The following is an 18,405-nucleotide window of genomic DNA, read 5'->3' on the forward strand; positions in this document are numbered from 1 at the left end:
TCCCAGTGTGTCTGGTGCCTTCACTTTGAAAGCGATCCCGAGCTTTAGACATGGCTTACATTACATCCATCCTCATGTAAATAATACATCCCTTGACCTACTCGTTTTGATCTTTACTCGTGTATTGTTTCCTTTCAGTTGGCTTTATTTCATTTGACTGAGTGGACAAAAGGGACAAAATCATTTGATTTCATTTCCCCTGTAAAATCTTCATCACAGGGGTGTCATTGATTAATCACAACAAAGTGATCATATTAATGATTTAGTGACTGGTGATTCAAATTATTATGTTTTCCCTGTTATTTTTCAACCATAAATGACCTTATCTCTGAATTGTACTGTGACACCAGTATCCCTCTAGTATTTTTGAGGTCATGGAATTTGACCAGTGAGCTCAGAGTGGCACTGATACTCAAATAATGTTTTATGTATAAGGCACAGCAGGTAAAAGTCTAATTATATTTTTCCACCACTAGATGTCAGCAATACACTTAACCACAAATTTAACATACATTTATTTGTATTAACTGACTGCATGTATCACGAAAAAAGGCGAGTAGTCAACAACATTTAAAAAATGCCGGCAGTGTTTTCTGGCTATAATAAGTACTACATTCTGGGGTGGTGAAGTAATTTGTTCCTGGCGAGTTTGCTGTTGTTATTCTGGTTGTGTTGGTGGCGCTGCGTCGCCGTTGCTGACAGATCCAGTGTCACAGAGTTGGGATATGGAGTGCGAGTGGTGGAGCTGGCCGGGACATGTCTGAGTAGAAACCTGCAACATTTTCCAACTCGTATAGCATTTAAATCCCCGTGTTGAAGATGGGGCAGTGCGGCGTCACGTCGTCTAAGACGGTCCTGGTCTTTCTCAACCTGATATTTTGGGTAAGTTTGGAGGGTTGTGACAGTTTTAAACGTGCGTCACAGCGCACCAGCTAGCTAGCTGTGTGTCCGGCCAGCTGCTCTGCTAGCTGCGGCAGCCGACCTTTGTTTAACCAGGGAGGGATTAGTTTCAGAGAGAAAGAAACAAATGACTCATGAGACATGGTTTGTCAGGTGTAATGACTTCTCGCTGACAACATTTCATCTCGTTTTAGAGTAAAAAGACACTATGACCGCTTAAAAAATGCATCGTGGCTTACTGAAGTCAAACTATCACTTTTTTTTTTTACCCTCGCCGCGGGGTGTAGCGCTGGGTTAACCTTAATCCACCAAGAAGCAGAGATTATGACTCAACCGTACATGTAGCATTCAAATACCAGAGGACAGTCAGCAAACCTACTTCTAAATACATTTTGAAGTATATTTCAAATTAAGGTTACTGTTGCATTAATATGTAAATCGCATTTCAGTCTTGCAGCAGTTTGAGCTGGAGCTAATTTTGACTAAATACCTCTGGGTAGCCAAAACCTGCTAAAATCATATTAGTATGTTTAGTATGAAAAATTTAAACCTGCAAAGTCACTGTAGCTGTCAGATAAATGTACAGCATCTTTCTCTGACATGTAGCTGAGTTTAAAGTATCATGTAATGGAAATACTCAGGTACAAATACCTGAGTATTTGTACCTGAGTGGAGTTACATATGTATTCAGTTACTTGTCCCCTCTGAGAATAAGAGTACTCTCAGTTGTGATATACCGTATGCTGCTGCATGTCATTTACTTACAAACCATCCAAAATCCAGCCAAAGCAGTCTGCTTATTGTCATGTATATTGATGGTGCAAATCAGAGAATTAAATAAAAATCCTTAATTTCATCCACAGGCCGCTGCTGGTATCCTGTGCTATGTTGGAGCCTATGTCTTCATCACATACGATGACTATGATCACTTCTTTGAAGACGTGTACACTCTCATCCCAGCAGTGACCATTATTGCAGTCGGGGCCCTCCTCTTCATCATTGGGCTCATTGGATGCTGCGCTACAGTGAGAGAGAGCTACTGTGGGCTTACAACGGTCAGTCAACTAGTTTACGGATGGAGAGATGAGGGTACTAAAGCTGTGTGTGTAGGAAGTGATTAATCAGAGATGAACTTTGAAACTTAATGAAGAGAAACATATGAACATGGAGCAGAAAATGCACAAAAAAAACATCATTCAACCCTTTTCTCACAAGCAGTGGTATTCTGTCTAACCTGAGCATGCCAACGTGTCAGACAGACCACATTTTACTTGTATGCATGTTAGTTTTTGTCTGTTGTCTGTGCTTCTGAAGTCTTGAAATTCAATCCACAGTTTGTCGTCATTCTCCTGCTGGTTTTCATGACGGAAGTGGCAGTGGTGGTTCTCGGATACATTTACAGAGCAAAGGTCAGAAATTCAAATACGAATTAGTACATGTTTGGGTTTTGTTTTTGAGTTTTTCTTTTCTTGTTTGGTGTGGAATTTGTAATCCAGCAGATCACAGCCACCATGAAGAGCAGGAACAGTCTGTCAGTCATTGATAACCTAATCTAATCTCTATGTGTGGGCAATCTTGATGCATTGTTCCACTCAAGGAGATGTGTCATCAAATGTTTAATCTGACTCTTCTTAACCATTGGCAGGTTGAAGATGAAGTCAATAGTTCCATCAAGAAAGTGTATGATGAGTACAATGGCACCAACAGCAATGCCCAGAGTCGTGCCATCGACTACGTTCAGAAACAGGTGAGGACAGAAATCATCCGGCAGTGAGATGTAATGATGTTTCACCTGTATTTCTGTTTGAAATGTTCTGACTGGACAAGATGTTGACAGAAATTGTTTTCATTTTCACAGCTTCAGTGCTGCGGGATCCACAATTATTCAGACTGGCAGTATACACACTGGTATGAAGCATCCAAAAACAACAGCGTACCCATCAGCTGTTGCAAAAATAATGCAGGGAGCTGCACAGGGTCCCTCGCTCATCCCGAAGACCTCTACCAAGAAGTAAATCAACCTCTAAATTTGTCAGATTTTCAAAGCACACGGCACTAATTTTTAAAGAGGAGTGACATGTTGTAGCCTCATATATTTGAACATATTCTCTGTGTGTGTAGGGTTGTGAAGCGCTGGTTGTGAAGAAGCTGAAGGAGATCATGATGTACGTCATTGGGACTGCACTGACATTTGCTGCCATCCAGGTATGTAACTTTCATCAAGATAACTTGTTTTGTAGAACATCAGCAGTTTTTAATTAAAAATCCAGTCCTTACACATTGAGTGTCTGCTGATACTGAGTCCAATCTGATTCTTAAATGTTGTGAAATAAAGTCCTGATTTGAAACTATTCAGATGATAAACTTAAGTTATTGATATGATAGGATGATATAAATGTAAGTCTAATGGGGACTCCTGTTGGGGACTACAAAAATTCATCTCAGTCCACAAGTGGTTGTGTGGTGTTACAGAGTGACGCGTCTTTTACCTCCCAAACGCTCTTTGGCAGAGTATGGACACCAGCCTTCAGGCAACAGCCTGTTGTTGTTTTATTTTGGCCTGACATCAAGTTACTCACGGAATTAACTTTTAATCCCCGACAGCTGATCTGTCTGCTGGTTAGGTTTGTCGTTCTAACTGGTGAAAGTGAGAAAGAAGAAGTTGCTAGATTAATGGTTTTGAGAAATAACAAATTTGTTACTGTCGTAGGTAGGAGTGGAACGGTGCACAAAATACATGGTTCAGTATGTTTTCAGTATAGCTGGGAAAACATGTCAACATTTGAGGGATGGCAAAAAGACGAAACAGTGACTTGAGACAGTGGACGTTTGTATGGCACTTTCTGTCTCTTTACCTCTAATCTAAGGTTACAAATCTGTGTATTTTTAGACCTTGCTTTTCTTGCTCCATTTATTGTCATCATCAAACCACCTTTGTCCTGGAATTAGCCATCATTAAACCAGATTCATGATTTGAATCTTCTTCAGTTTTCATGTACCTGACGTCAATTTGAGAACAGCCACTCACTTACAGTGAGTTTAGCTGTTTCAGTGTTTTTATTACAAAAAGGCAGCCAGCTGTCCAGGGTTTGAAAGGAGGCTTTATCTCTTGGATGTTTCTTGGCAAAAGTCAATCAGCAGCTGGCGCAAATGTTCCTCTGCATTTTGCTTTGATAATCTGTATTTTCGTTTTTAGAAGGTCCTCATTCACTATAAATATAATTCTTTGCTGTTATTCTGCAGGAAATTGAGCAACGGACTTCCCTTGTAAATGCTGGTGTAGGACTTTGTTTTTCAAATTCTCCCAGATGAAGTCGTGAAATGACAAGTGTCTGCAGGATTAAACTCTGTTTTACAAGAGATACTTGCAGTATGACTTAAAAATACCTCATTTTCTACATGTCTGACAAGATCAATGTCAGTCTGTCTGTCCAGTAATTATACAGGCTATAGCCAGCACCTGGTTAGCGTAGCATAGCATAAAGACTGGAAGTGGAGGAGCAGCTACCTTGGCTCTGTCCAAAAATTAAATCCAAATCCAATGAAGTCTGAACACAGTGAAACATGTAAATAAAAACAGAATTCAATTCATTTGCAATCAAACTGTGTTTTACAAACTGTCCCTGAGCCCATGTTGTAATATCCTTTTTGCAATCGGGGTTGTAACAAGATCCACCTTCAAGCACCTCTGCATTCACACTGCAAGCCTTAGTGCTCAATTTGGATTTATTGCTGAAATCCAATTGTTTTTGTTTGGCTGTTCACATTATTTTTTAAAATGTGGCCCATGTCAGATTCCAGTGTGAACTGGTCACGGTCCTGAACTGACAATGCACAAAAGAACAACAACAGGTCACACGCCGTCATACAAAAGTCACTGAAGTCACATTTCTGGTTTCATTTATAAGTTGATGTGCAGTGGAAGCCAGCAACTTCGTGAGCAGATGATAATGAGTATAAGGAGAAAAAGAGGCAGTTTTTAAATTCTGATTTTTTGTGAACCAAAGTCTGCTACTTGTGCAAGGAGGTGTGTGTGGATGTTCAATTATACCTTTAATTATTTTGGTCTATTTGTTTTTTTATTGTACAAACAAAGTAGCTCGAGTTGCACATCCACATAGAAATTCCACGCCACAAGGCCCAAACGTTTCCGAAGGGATGTAACAGATTAACTGTAAACAACCCTTCAAAACTAAAATCACTAAAAAAGATATCTGTCTCTTTGTCAAAGATGCTGGGGATGCTGTGCGCTTGTGTCGTGCTGTGCCGCAGAGGCAGAGATCCTGCCTACGAGCTTCTCATCACAGGGGGCACCTATGCGTAAAGGACAACACATTTCTCACCATAACACTTCCAGAATGTACTTGTGTCACTGGTGAGAGCATGGAAATAATCTATTACCACACTAACCGTAAAACACTAATCACACCGAAGTCATGTATTTTACTTGTTTTTCCAAAAAAAAGCTATTGACCAAATTCTTTAATGGTCAATGTAAATGAGATGTAGAAAGCATTGTGTTGCTCTGAGGCTGGCATGAGGGTGCAAGACCTCATTCTTCAAATCAAACCTGGTTAGTCATGTATGGTGTGAAGTGTAGACAGGGTCCTTTCCTCATGTTAGTTTGCACTGTGTCTTGCTTTGCTTGAATATTTTATACTTAAATATGTCATATACTTGAATAAAAGACTGTAAATTGTACCCTGTATTACTACTACTACTACTACTACTACCAGTACTACTACTACTACTACTACTACTGCTGCTACTGCTACTGTTCTACTTCTGCTGTCGATGTAACAGCTCAGTTTTGGTTAACAGCTCACCTTTCACCAGCAGCAATCTGTCACGAAATAGTGGACAGCAACCTAACTATTTAACTTAACTGGCTTTTTCTTTCTTTAAAGAATCAACCCTTGTAATCCCCTTCAGTATGTGGGTTTTTTTCAGTAGTAATGCATTCTTAACTCTAGACAGACTTTGTCCTGTAGCTGCTTTGTTTGTTATTGTCTCAGCAGTCTACTGATGATAGTTTTAGAATTTGATTTGCTGATATGTAGCAATGGCAAGACTCAAGAATGTAAATAAAATGTGAGTAAAGTTTGAAATTAAATGAGTGTGTTTTATGATTCTTACAAAGAGACGACATTGCTGCATCATGTGACCTTTGTCCAGACAAGGTTCGTATTCACTGGAAGAACAAGTCAACTTGGTCCCAAAAAAAGAGAGGTCAAAGTTCAGGAGTTTGCCATGAGGGAGGGGAGTCACACATTCAGTCAGGATGTTTTTGTCTGTGTCTATCTAACCTTTTAAGCTTAAACTATGTTTTAGGTTACCATGGGCTCAAAATGCAACACATGAATATCATAACTTACTGGAATCACTAGACCTAGTTTTGCCTGTTTCTGAAACATCTTGTGGACATCTAACAATCTGAGTGGACCCTCATACCTACTTTAAATGACTCCGCTTTGGTTACTTGATAGACAGAGTTAGCAATGCATAACCCGCTGCAGAGTAACCGGATATCTTTGAGCTAAAGAGAGCAGACAGCTCAGGTTCATGGGTAGTGCCTAGTTGCATTTCCGCTGCTTTTATTGGATTGTTCTGGTCTGCTCTTCTTGTAATCCACATTAATAAGAATAGCCTCTATTACAACACATGGGTCCAATGCAGACGGTGTGTAAAAAAACAAAACCTAAGGATTCGTCTCTTATATTGAATAAATACAAGTTTGTCATTTGCAAATAATGATTATTTTTCGCACTTAGAAACAATAACCACACATGGAAATAATATACAAGCCAACAACAGAAATGAAACATTCTGCACAGCGTTTAGAACTACACAAGAATACCACAGTATATGAGCAAACTTAGTGCGGTGACCTTGTCCAACAGATCACTAAATCTCCCAGCTGTCAGTGGTATGAGGAGCACTCACGCCAGCTGTAAGGGAGAAGTCCTATGAATATGTGCCATAGCAATAAATAATTCACCATTCAACACTGTCTCTTGCAACTGTATGGAAAGCCCCTATCTGTAGGATTATTATGTGATATTCTAATTTTAAGGCATGAGTCAGTCCTTCACTCACATGGTCTCGGGGTCCCGTCCATGGGGTGTACTCTTTTGCCAAGTGTCTTCTATTAATCCTCCATAGGGGGCGCCAAAGCTTGAAAATTTCCAGTCCTACTCATCCTACACATAGGGGCTTCAGTGATGCTTGTAACAGAAATATGAACAACCGATGAGATCAAACTATAAGGTTGTTTGAAATGAAAAGGTCTTTGCAACATGTTACATGGAGGAATGTAGTAGTTCTACAGTCCTACATATGGCTGTCAGGCAAACTCATTCTTTGGCAAGGTAAGAGCCTGGAACCAAACCAGTATGGCCATTTCTTTGCACCGTCCACCAGCCATCTTCACCTTGATCGATGACGACCACGAAGTCCCCAAAAGATACAGAGAGCTCATCGTCGCCCTGCGCAAGGACAGAAGCAGTCAGTCGACTGGGATCCCTTAAAATGAACAACAATTAGAACATTTGCCTCGTGTAGAGGTTTTCGTGCCAAGAAGCTGACCTGGGCGTCATAGTCATACACGACCTTGTACTGCTCAGTGCTCAGCTGGGACCTCTGATATCCAGGAATGGAAGCATACACTCCTTCTGATGTTTGTGCTGTGGAGAGGATCGCAAACAGCGAGTCAGCATCGGCTCAGCTACTGTGTGAAGCAGCTCCCAACCTCAAACTGTCGTCCCAGACAAGTGACTAAGCTGATCCAGTGGTGGTACATTTACTCAAGGACTACGCTTAAGTACAGTTTTGAGGTTCATTTACTCTGTTTTAATTCTACTCCACTACAATTCAGAGGCAAATATTGCACTTTTTACTCCTATACATTTATCTGGCAAATTTAGTTACTTGTTACTTTGCAGATTTTGTTTAATAATACAAAATATAATCAACAAATTAATTATGATGGAATAGTATACATTAAGATAAAACATTATTGATCCCTGAGGGAATAAACAAGCAGTTTAACGCATTTTACCAGCTTCAACATTCAAGTGATGAACAAATCAATTCATCAATAATTATAATCCAATAAATTAATATACATTATTCTAAAACATGAAATTCTGCATAATAGCTACTCTTAAATTTGGTCAGTTAAGTATATTTTGATGCTCCTACTTGTACTTTTATTTGAGTAAATGCATCAATTTTACTTGTAACAGAGTATTTCTGTGGTATTTCTAGTTTTACTTAAAGACAAGATCTGAGTACTTCTTCCATTCTGGCAAAATAATGCAACCCTGCTTTTGTTGTTATATCTTTTTTCAGTAGGTCAAGTTTACATTCACACCACTACCACTTGGAGTGGCAGAGGCTGAACTTTTAAACCATTTATCCATTAATTTAAGCTATTTACACTTCTCTGCTCGCTAGCTAGTTTTTAGAGTGGTTAAGGTGTTAAAACTGACTGATGCTAATTTCATAATCCTATGTGCGTTCATAGTGTTTCTTCCAACAGCTACTCCACAATGTTTCCACATACCCCTCCACTGGAGTACATGTACCCGTAACTGGGAATCACTGGTGCAAAGAATAATTACAGTGCGTTACTCCCAGTTGGTCCACACCTTGTGCTGCAAGGATCAAGTGGCTTTCACAGTCATGTCCGTGATCATTTTGGAAATTGCAGTGTTATTTGAATGACTTACCTATTATGCCAGTCGGTTGTGCTACTGGTTCATTGATGCTGATTTTGGAGCCACCAGAGCAGCTGCCCTGCAGAAGATTTGAAAACCTACAAATTGGGAAAAGTACTCGGTAAGAAACTGGAAAAAGTGTATTGAGAGGGTAATAAATGTCATGTAATAATAATCTGTAATCATCATCCTTCATCCATCATTAGGTAGCAGTGCTTTCCATTGTATAGTTCTGACCTTTTCATGACTCCCCCTACGAATCCAGCGCTGCCGTTTCTGTCAGCTGTAGCATCCCTGTTGTAGTAATTCTGGTATTCGATTGGAGCTGTGAAAGGACCATTGAAATCCAGTAAATATAAAAATCAGATCCTCCAGGGGTTCCCAAAGCATCACCTGCTTGCACTGGTGCCACACATTTCAGCAGCAGCTCAGAGATAATATTAAAATGTCCACTCTGGATCATATTCAAATTAAATCAGGAAGGGTGCAGGGCAGCTGCCTACCTGGGGGGGTTGAGCCAGTGCTTTTCATTTGCACAAAGCAGTTGTTGTCTGTGATGATGTCACAATTTTCGAGAGTTTTCCTCACGTCCTCGTAACACTGGAAGCGCAGTTTGAGCAGAATGAGTTTTAAACATGCAAGTCAGTATCGGCCTGTCACATGTGAGAACAGCTGCACGCACCTCGTCGTCCTTCACATTCTGCATTGATAAATGGTTGCAGTGCACCCACAAAGCGTTCCTTAGTATGGTGAGGCGGTCTTCTTCCTGTTGCTGAAACACCTGCAAAACATTGTGATTGGAAAATAGCAAAAATTGAGGCACACCTGCACTAAACAGTCCTGTGTAAAACACAACCAAAGTGACCAGCATGGCCTTGAGTCTCTCTGCAGTCTGTCACCTCAAATTTTACAATGGAACTTCACTTTCAGTTGTCGTTCCTCTTGTGTTTTCTTTCCTTTATGGTGTTATTGTGTTTGTGTGTGTGTGTGTGCATTGTCCTCTGTTTGAACGGGCATGAAAAAAGCAGCTGAATGGCTGCCTCAGTTCTGTTGATGGGTGACCCGCAACATATTTTGGTAGATTAGTGACTCACTCTATAGTCTGCGCATAGGAAGTATTGCACATCCTCATTGACAAAACAGGCCTGGGGTATTGCCACTCTTGGTCTAAGTCCGTACATTTTAAATTGCATCAAGCCATGGTGTGCATTACTCACCTGACAGCCACAGTAAGAGGAGAAATACAGCTTGTAACGCCGTGCCTTACCTCACATGTGCTGATGTGTGTTGATTCCCAGTCTTGGCGAATCTTGTCAAGCTGTTCAGTGTTTGACACGTACTGTTTCTCTAAAGACAAATTCATAAAAAAAAAGGAATAAAGATCTTCTATAACAGAGATTCTAGCTTTGAGGTTTAATGTACCATTTCTAAATATCACAGTGACAATTCTCAGTAAAACTGAATGAACGTTATCATGATCCTCAAAAAAATGCTTGCTGGTAAACCTGAGCAGCTTCCCACTTAAAGGATTAAAGGACAACATCTCACTCATTATTTGTTCTTACCAGCTTCTTCTGCAGCTTCTCTGCACTGTTTCGATTTGTTGTTCATCTGAAAAAGACAATGCAGAATGGCATGTTGCCTTTTTACCCGTAAACCTGTGGTTCTCCCAATAAACTGAAATACAGTTTTTTCATTTTTGTGGACATAATCTTCAGAAATTACATCGGAAATCTGATTAGAAGCTGTAACACAGCAGAACAGCTTATTAATGACTAAATGAAATAATGAAGTCAGAGGCACACTGCACTTCCCAGTCTGTCAGGGTTGTGGAGTAACACTGGAATAAGTATCAGTGCTGATAGAAACTCTCTCTGGTCGCTAACAACAGCAATTAATTTTAAATATCTATTTTAATTTACTACTTATTTCCTACTGTTCATACACTTCTAATAGCAAAAAGTCTGTAAAATATACCTACATCTGATATTAGTGTAAGTTAATAGCGTGCGTTGTTAATGAGGTGCTCTGCAGGCTCTCAAATGCCAAGCTAGAATACTAGAATTTGCTAGAATTTTCATGGCTTTAGGGATTTTCCAGCTGAAATCACTGCTGTGCCAGATTTACCTTCTCGATCTGTTTGGGAGTGGCTGTGGGAGTGTTGCCCATCTTCTCGGCGGTTTGCTCTGCCTCGTCTGCCTCCCTGCAGCGCTGCTCATAGGATCGTTTAGACTGGGAGGGAAACAGAACAGAAACCATATGAAACCGTAACACCCATGCTTTGTTCATTAGCACTATGAACCCTTGACAGGAAAAAGGGGCGGGGGTGTGGAGGGGATACAAAGTGTATTGAGGCAGACCTCACTTCCTTCTCCGGTGTAGAATGAGTTCAGGCTCCTTAATGTGTCTGTTATGTGTAATAATCATCACATTATCATTCATTTTATTGGAAAACCAGTTTACTGCTGCTGCAATTATACAAAAAGAATAATATCAATACACCCACTGCGCCCAACAGCATAAGGTGTGACAATACAGATCATCATGATAGTATGAGTTGACCTTACTTCTACTGTTTTCTTGTAAAGGGAGACTTTTGTCTTCTGGACCTTCTCCATGGTGGCTTCAAACTAAAACATGAGGGACGACATAATCAAAAATAGCCATAGTCATCACCAGAAAACCACACACAGAGAGGCCTCTTTTTAGATTTCCTCTGCATGCAAACGAGACACACAGAAACAAAAAGCTTGTCATGTGTACCTTTTTTCTCTGTTCTTTCTGTCGCTCTCTGAACTGCTCAATCCTCTTCACCTCGTCCTTCAGGAGTCCAGAAAGCTGAATGTGCAAGTTTCCGACATTTTCGATTTCTGAAAGGCACCAAAACACACAGCTGAAAACTCAACTGAGACATGTATGAAAAAACACAAGAAAGATCATGCAGGAAACATATCCTGTACTTACGTGTTTTCATTTCATCAAAAGATGTTCTCAAGGTGCTGCGAAAACAAAACAAGATGCTGAAATTTCATGCTTTGAACTGTTTTCAGTCTAGTTCTGCAGGATAACTGTTTATAAAGGTTGAATCAGAAATAACGATGAGTATATCAATGCTCAGATGAGCACACACACCTACCAGATCTCATATAAACCTCCGGTCTTGCGGGCGATTGTGATCAGTTCCTTGCCATATTTCTCCTCTGCTGATGCCCTGCATGGACAAAACCACAACAGAGCTGAACCACAGTGCAGTATGCTCATTTTACTCATGCATGTGCAATTTACAAGAAATTCAAGTGCCCACCTCATTTTCAAGAGCTCCTCCATCTCTTTGCATGTGCGTCGACCATCACAAAGTCGCTGACTGATAGTCTCGTACCCAATATTACTGATGAAGTCCTCTCCCTGGAAGCATAAACACCAAGCCAAAATTCTCATATTTTCACACACAACGTTACATTTTGGAATAAAAGTCAAAATAAATGCTGTTAATTCAAAATGCTGTATGCCTCTTGTTGAGGAAATGTCTTTATTGCTCAGTATTCAAAAGACCCAAATAATCATCTTTAGGTAGTAGCTGATGATTTAAATGATGTTTAACAGCATGTTTAACTTTGCTGACTTCTGAATCACTTTTTTTTTTCAGAGGTGTTGTAGTGGTGTCTCAGTGAGAATGGAAATTTTTAACATGCTGCTGCTGGGGTCTGAATGGAAAGCAGCCAAGTGGGAGAAGCACCAAAAACCCCTTGTCATGTACAAGTGTTCTGACTTTGCTGAAATTTGACTAACGTTGAAGTAAAACTGTTGGTGTAAAAAATCTCTGATATCGATTTCTGTTGTTATGGAGTTAGAATTTACATGAGAATACTGATAGCAGGATGACAATAAAGAGGAAAAAGGAAGCACAACGCTGCAAGCTGGAGATCAACTGGTCAGGTCCAGATGCTCTGCCTGTGGTTATGATAAAAAAAAAGGACTGTGCTGATAACTGGTTACCTGGTTATTCTGAGTTCTAGTTCATTGCACTGTTGCACATTCTATATGTGTAATCGAGGGGTATGTAAGGAAGACGAAATTAGCCCGACTGACAGGAAATACAATAATGATTCAGAACACACTGTGACCACCATAACGTTGCTGTATTGAAGTGTTATTTTGGCCTTTGCAGACTTACTGTTAATAAACTACTGAGACAGAGTTGCTTGGTTTGTGTGACAAACCTGGTTTAAGGTAGAAACAAGAGCACACAACTCAATGTAACATTTCTTTTTTGCTTATCAAGACTGCATACATAAAAATTAAAAAAATGTTTTAATCAAAGCAATGCAGTGCCCATTCAGTGAGTTTTGAAGTGAGAAACTGGGGGGGGGGGGGGGGGGGGGGGGGACAAGATTAGAAGTCTAAAGACAGAAGATCAAAGATAAGCTACAGATGAATAAATCCATTACAAGTATAAAAGTAAAAGTAGAGACACAGTAAAAGTGGCAAGGTCTAGAAAACACACTGAATACAACAACATTGACTTCACGGCTCAGTAAATACTCATGTCAGCTTCAGCTCTGAACACAAACATCGCAAACAGGGATTAGTAGCATCACTCTAACTCACCCAGAAGGCATCTTTAAATTGTAATGCCATCTTGGCAGCCGTTAAGAATAGCCCCTGTCGGAGAATCAACGTGAAATCACTTTATAACACCCAGCAGAGTAACAGCCTCGTTGCAAGTGAAACGGTTCATGACACATTCAGGAAATGAGTCTTCAAACAGCAACACTCACTCGCTTGCTCATTTGATTTAAATGAGGAAGAGCTGCAACATGTCAGCAGTTACCACAAATGGACTGACACTCGTGTAGGTTCATTTCTGGCACATGTGAAAGGACAAGTGGTGAGGACACACAGCTCCAGTTCAACAGACATGTTCTACAAATGCAATCAGAACAAACTCCCTTTTCCCCCTGTTCTTCAGGAGTACGTGCATGTAGGGAGTGGACAAAATAGCAGGAATGGCCTACAATATTAAACAATGTAACATAATAGCCCTGCAACACAGACTATTTTGTGAGACTTTCACTCAGAGAGGAGCTGAAGGCTGCTGCTGTTGTTGTTGTTCGTTGTCGCAGGCAGATAAAGTTAAGAATCTCTAGTAAGTGATGTAAATCCCACAACTAAACGACTAATGTCAAAGCACAACACAGGAAATTAACCATATCTTCACAGAAACAAGTGAGAAAACTGTACAACAAACTAGTACAAACAGAGTGGCTATAATTCATCGTGTGATACATGCAGCTGCCTGCCATAGTCTGTGACTTCACTGTTCATGAATGTTTCTTGATTTTTCAAAACTTCAGCCTCTGAGATCTGCCCGTCAGCGTCGTGGTCCATTTCCTTGAGGAGGTGAAGTGCCTTTTGGTGACATGAGAGAAAAACAAGAAGAAGAAATCAGTGACTATGCACATTTTATAATATCTATGCAAATATACCATTTGCTCATGTGTTAAAACTCAAGAATCTTGTGTTAATCTATATTTATTATTCCACGCACACATTAGGGCAGCTGAGTCTCACCTCCTCTCTTGCTGAACCGTAGCTATTAGGTGCAATCCAGCGGAGCTGCTCCTCTCGATTCAACTTGCCATCCTTATCTTGATCATAGAGGTCTTTAAACCGCACTCTTTCTTCGATCTCCCACTGTGAAGGGGAATCATCTGACAACAACAAAAAAAAAGCATTAACACTGCACAGGGTATCAATTTTGCAACAACAACAACAACAAACAGATCACTCTATGTTTTAAAATGATTTTTACCATCACCACGAACGTCCCCAATAAATTCACTCAGACTGATGAATCCATCTTCATCTCTGTCATATTCAACCAACACATCTTCAATGGCAAAATCCTGTTGGAAAAAGAGGTGCATCAATCAATTTTAACCTGAAACACAATGGGAACTCTTATCATATCATATATATCACTATCATATCAGGTTTTGCAGAAGTAGAAGCTAAACTCATCTTACAGCCATGTGATCCACTTCAGATGGGTGGGTGAAGGCAAGAAACTCTGCCACATTAAGCCCCGATGTGCCGTCTGCATCTGCGAAGTCAAAGCGCCTCCTCTCCTTCAGATGGAGCTAAAGGGGATATGAGCCAATGTCGAGGTATTGCAGATAAATTAGGCTGTTGGTGTAATGTGATTATTAACAAGACAATAAAAGTCTACTGACATGTCTGAGAGACTCTTGCTCTGGATCCTCCAGAACAGCCGCGTCATCAAAACTGATGAGGTGGTCATGAGTGACCATGTTGTACTCCTCCCACGTCACGACGCCGTCCTTGTTGGTGTCGAACTCGGGGAACCGCTCCTTTGCATCATCCAGAGCATATTTTCTGTAGATGTGCTGAATCCATAGCGTGATCTCCTCTGTGGGCAAAACACAGCAGAGTGTGACCCTCCATCACCTCTGTTTATCTTTGCTCTCTTTACAAATGCTGAGAGACGCACATTCACCTGCACTTAGCAGATTGTCAGCATTTGCATCAATTTTCTTCACAATTTCCATGATCTTTTTCCTCTGCTCTGCAGGGCTGAGTTTCTTTATCTCTTCAGTGTCCTGCAAGTGCATGAAGGAAAAAGTGAGCAGGTGATGCATGGGGAGTAGGAACAGGGCTGAATGGTGGAAGAAAATGATAATCAGACACCTCATCTCCCAGAAGGACGTTCATGTCATGTTCAGGGTTGTGCTGCTGGCCAATATAATGATCTTCATGAGGATGTTTATGAGAGCTTTGTCCAAATCCAAACTGAAGTACCAGCAACACCAACAATGCAGAGGACGCCATCTGTTGACCAACACAGATAATTAATAGTAAAAAAAAAATAAAATAAAATACAGGATTTAAAATGCTACAAGTGCTATTAGTTAGCTTCAAGGGTGGTTTGCTAGCTATAACTTCAAATGACCAATGCAAAACAATGCCACAACTGTGCGACCTTGTGGTCAGCTGCAGGAAGTTGAAACAAACTAAACTTTATATAAGGGATAAAGAAACCTGCTAAAATCAACCAGAACAGCTGCGTCTGAGATGAAGAGAGAGAGGCAAGAAAAGGTATAAAAGGCTGGTAGACATACTCTTTCTTGTCTAGTTTGAATTAATTCCTGTTTATACTTTATGTGTTTGACTGACAACTAGAAGGAGACGGACATACAGGCAGAATCGAGGGCGTGTTAGCCAAAGCACACAGACGCTACAAACAACGCAAACAAGTCAATAATAAAGTAACAAAGCTGACAGATAAGGTAAGATGTTGTTACCGTGGAAAGTTCTCTGTACAAGGGTTAACGTTTTCGCCGTCATTCACCTGAGAGGATAGAGGTAGATCCGGTCACATATTTCAAAATAAACGTTTATTCCGGTGAATGTCAAACTTATAAAAATCTCATTAACGCATGTAAACCCAGGCTTTTCAATGATGCCTTGCGTACAGGGCTCCCAAAATAACATTGTACCACCCTAAAATGATATTTGTGCTTGATTCAAAGCTGTCACTTTCACCTCTGAGTGATGGATTACTAGACAGACTCTTTCCTTGGGGAAGAACTTGTTTAATAGAGCCTGTGAAATGCACAGATATTTTAACTATACAAATGACTGTAAAAAAAAACAGGCAATGTCAAAGTGAAGAAAAGAATAAGATATGATCAAAAGAGAATATAAAAGTAAAAAACAGCAACACATATACACAAATGTAGAGGCAGGGCAGCTACCAAATGCTTTTATTTTGAAGGCAGGTTCACTTCTCTTCTGGTCTTCCTGCTGTCTGTAGACGATTTGACACAAAGTGAAAAATCAACCAAACATCCCGCCCGATCTTCATGGTTGCTATGGTAGACAGTTTGAAGTCCCGCCCAGGGAAAATACGCCCCACCCTTTGACCCAAAGTTTCCTGTACATGATTGGTTGGTATGTGTCTTTAGTCCATTTTACGGTGAATTTATTGGATAATCCCATCGCCTGTCACAAATATAAACTCAACAGACTTCCTGCTGTTAGGTTGTCCTCGCTGTCATGTATTTATCAGACATGTTTTTTCATCAACTCTGACAACAAGACAGCGTTGTTCGTAGACATTTATTTCTCACCGACTGAGCATTGAATATACCGCGGGTCGATGTCCAAAGACAACCGCCATGATGGACGACGGCGTGGCGCTGGGCAGCACCGTCTCGGCCCGAGAGTTAGCCAAGGTGGGGACGGGAGGGAGAGGTCTGGTAGCAACAGCTCAGGCTCCTCGCATGGAGGAGGTAAAAGCAAAAATGCATCCATAACCGCTTTGAAGGTATGTATTGACACATTTTTCGCTGCTAATATCGGAAATACAGCAGTTAATTCAGTCAAAAACATTAGAATTCGTCTGCACTCCTAGCTATATTGAGCTAAGTGACTACTTAACTTAGCTAACAGTTCCAGTGGGAAAGGAGCATTTTTGGTTGACCTTACCTGCCGTAGGTGTGGTGCTGGCAGGTTTGGTGTTCTCCTCAGTACTCGAAATGTTACCACCTCCACCAATTCATCTGTAAAACATACCCACTCTCGCACTTTTACCTAAAGACGACAAAGAATGTGACAACAAGATGAGTGTTGTGTAGGGTAACACAAGAGTAATTAACTTTGATTGAATAAGTAGGTGTTAGATGGTAAATTGTCCTGCTCTCCCTGTTTTTTCCAACTTCTTCTTGAAGGCCTTGCAAGTGTGTACTCTTTGTAGGCAGCCAAACCATGTGGGCTTGTTTGCTTTGTCCCCCAGCATCATGTGAATCATCGAGTGCCGAGTCCAATCACATCCAGAGCATCACCCTGTGTGGCTAATGCACGGCCAGGCTTGCGTTAGCACACACTGTCTGTGAGCCCGCAGCTATTCTCTCATCACTGGCAGCACGGGGGGGGCAGAGCAGAGCAGCAGGCCTTCTGTGTTCACATGACTGCGCAGTGTTGTGGCACGAGGAGAGTGAGAGATGAGAGAGAGAGAGAGGGGGCTCTGATGCAGAGGAGAGGAGCTGTAAATATAGGAAACAGCATGCAGAGGAGAGTGGCAGGCAGATAGACGGCAGCAGGCAGTGAGTCGGGCCTAAGAAGTGGCTGCTAACTCAGCAGAGCACTGATGGCTCAGGCTAGATTACCAACCGAATACTCAAAGCGAAAGGCCGGACTGGCGGTCTGCTGAGCACTTGTCTCTCTCAATCGCCACTGGGAGAGGAGTTGACACAGCTGGGCAAGTTGCTGCGGCAATGTGGACTACACAGTAGGAGTCTATTTTCGTCCAGCCGTCAGATGACGATGTCACCTTGCACAAGTGGCAGTGCTGGTGAGGGGGAACAGGTTGCCTGAAGTGGGCTGCAAAAGTATGTCAGGGGTGGATAAGGACGAGGAACCTGCTTACAGACTGTACTTCTATTCTGTATGTATCCTCTTATCTTTTGCTTTTCTCTGCGTCTCTCCTAATGAACTAGATCTCACCCACTGACTCGCTTCTTGCATCTGTTTGTAGACCTTGCCAAAAGGGAAACCTTACACTTGCCCCTTACTCAGCACAGTCTAGAAAGTCAGTGCTCTCTCTGGTGCATGAGGAAGGATTGCCTGGCCAGAGAATATTGTTACAAGTTATGTTCCACAGTGTATCTTATTTTTCTACAGTGCAGCCCAGGAGACAGCTTGTTTGCAGTTGATTAAGTGGATCAAGCAAATGTTGCTGTAAGCCTTTATTTTGCCTCAGGCTGCT

At 41.1% G+C, this 18,405-nt stretch overlaps 4 protein-coding genes across 5 annotated transcripts in view; 2 read left to right on the top strand and 2 right to left on the bottom strand.

Annotated features, from left to right (window-relative positions):
• Positions 1–653: 653 nt before the first annotated feature.
• Positions 654–6,008, top strand: tspan3a (tetraspanin 3a). The gene is made up of 7 exons (XM_041938343.1): positions 654–882; positions 1,764–1,955; positions 2,235–2,309; positions 2,546–2,647; positions 2,759–2,911; positions 3,022–3,105; positions 5,132–6,008. The coding sequence occupies exons 1-7, from the start codon at positions 820–822 to the stop codon at positions 5,222–5,224; spliced, it is 762 nt and encodes a 253-aa protein (XP_041794277.1). The 5' UTR covers positions 654–819; the 3' UTR covers positions 5,225–6,008.
• On the bottom strand, positions 5,934–13,532 carry pstpip1a (proline-serine-threonine phosphatase interacting protein 1a). Its single transcript, XM_041938340.1, has 16 exons — positions 13,397–13,532; positions 13,227–13,280; positions 11,923–12,023; positions 11,755–11,829; positions 11,583–11,617; positions 11,382–11,488; positions 11,186–11,248; positions 10,746–10,850; positions 10,184–10,229; positions 9,886–9,965; positions 9,301–9,399; positions 9,122–9,218; positions 8,856–8,943; positions 8,631–8,716; positions 7,486–7,583; positions 5,934–7,385 (listed from the first exon to the last, which is right to left on the bottom strand). Exons 1-16 carry the CDS (start codon positions 13,406–13,408, stop codon positions 7,254–7,256), a joined length of 1,278 nt encoding a protein of 425 aa, XP_041794274.1. The 5' UTR covers positions 13,409–13,532; the 3' UTR covers positions 5,934–7,253.
• A 351-nt stretch (positions 13,533–13,883) lies between these two features.
• Positions 13,884–15,987, bottom strand: rcn2 (reticulocalbin 2). Of its 2 annotated transcripts, none has more exons than XM_041938341.1 (8): positions 15,941–15,987; positions 15,327–15,467; positions 15,136–15,238; positions 14,852–15,048; positions 14,645–14,758; positions 14,431–14,524; positions 14,190–14,329; positions 13,884–14,027 (listed from the first exon to the last, which is right to left on the bottom strand). In XM_041938341.1, the coding sequence occupies exons 2-8, from the start codon at positions 15,465–15,467 to the stop codon at positions 13,884–13,886; spliced, it is 933 nt and encodes a 310-aa protein (XP_041794275.1). In that variant the 5' UTR covers positions 15,941–15,987. The 2 variants fall into 2 exon arrangements, with proteins under 2 accessions (XP_041794275.1, XP_041794276.1); XM_041938342.1 differs by lacking the exon at positions 15,941–15,987 and adding an exon at positions 15,758–15,804.
• Positions 15,988–16,708: 721 nt separating this feature from the next.
• The window catches only part of scaper (S-phase cyclin A-associated protein in the ER), a 58,351-nt gene continuing 56,654 nt past the window's right edge, over positions 16,709–18,405 (top strand). Inside the window, exon 1 of the mRNA XM_041939503.1 lies at positions 16,709–16,965. Within this exon, the coding sequence (XP_041795437.1) occupies positions 16,798–16,965 (168 nt within the window). The 5' untranslated portion in view covers positions 16,709–16,797. The remainder of the gene's footprint in view (positions 16,966–18,405) is intronic.

This window comes from Chelmon rostratus, chromosome 6 (assembly GCF_017976325.1).
Source record: "Chelmon rostratus isolate fCheRos1 chromosome 6, fCheRos1.pri, whole genome shotgun sequence".
Taxonomy (NCBI): Eukaryota; Metazoa; Chordata; class Actinopteri; order Chaetodontiformes; family Chaetodontidae; genus Chelmon; species Chelmon rostratus.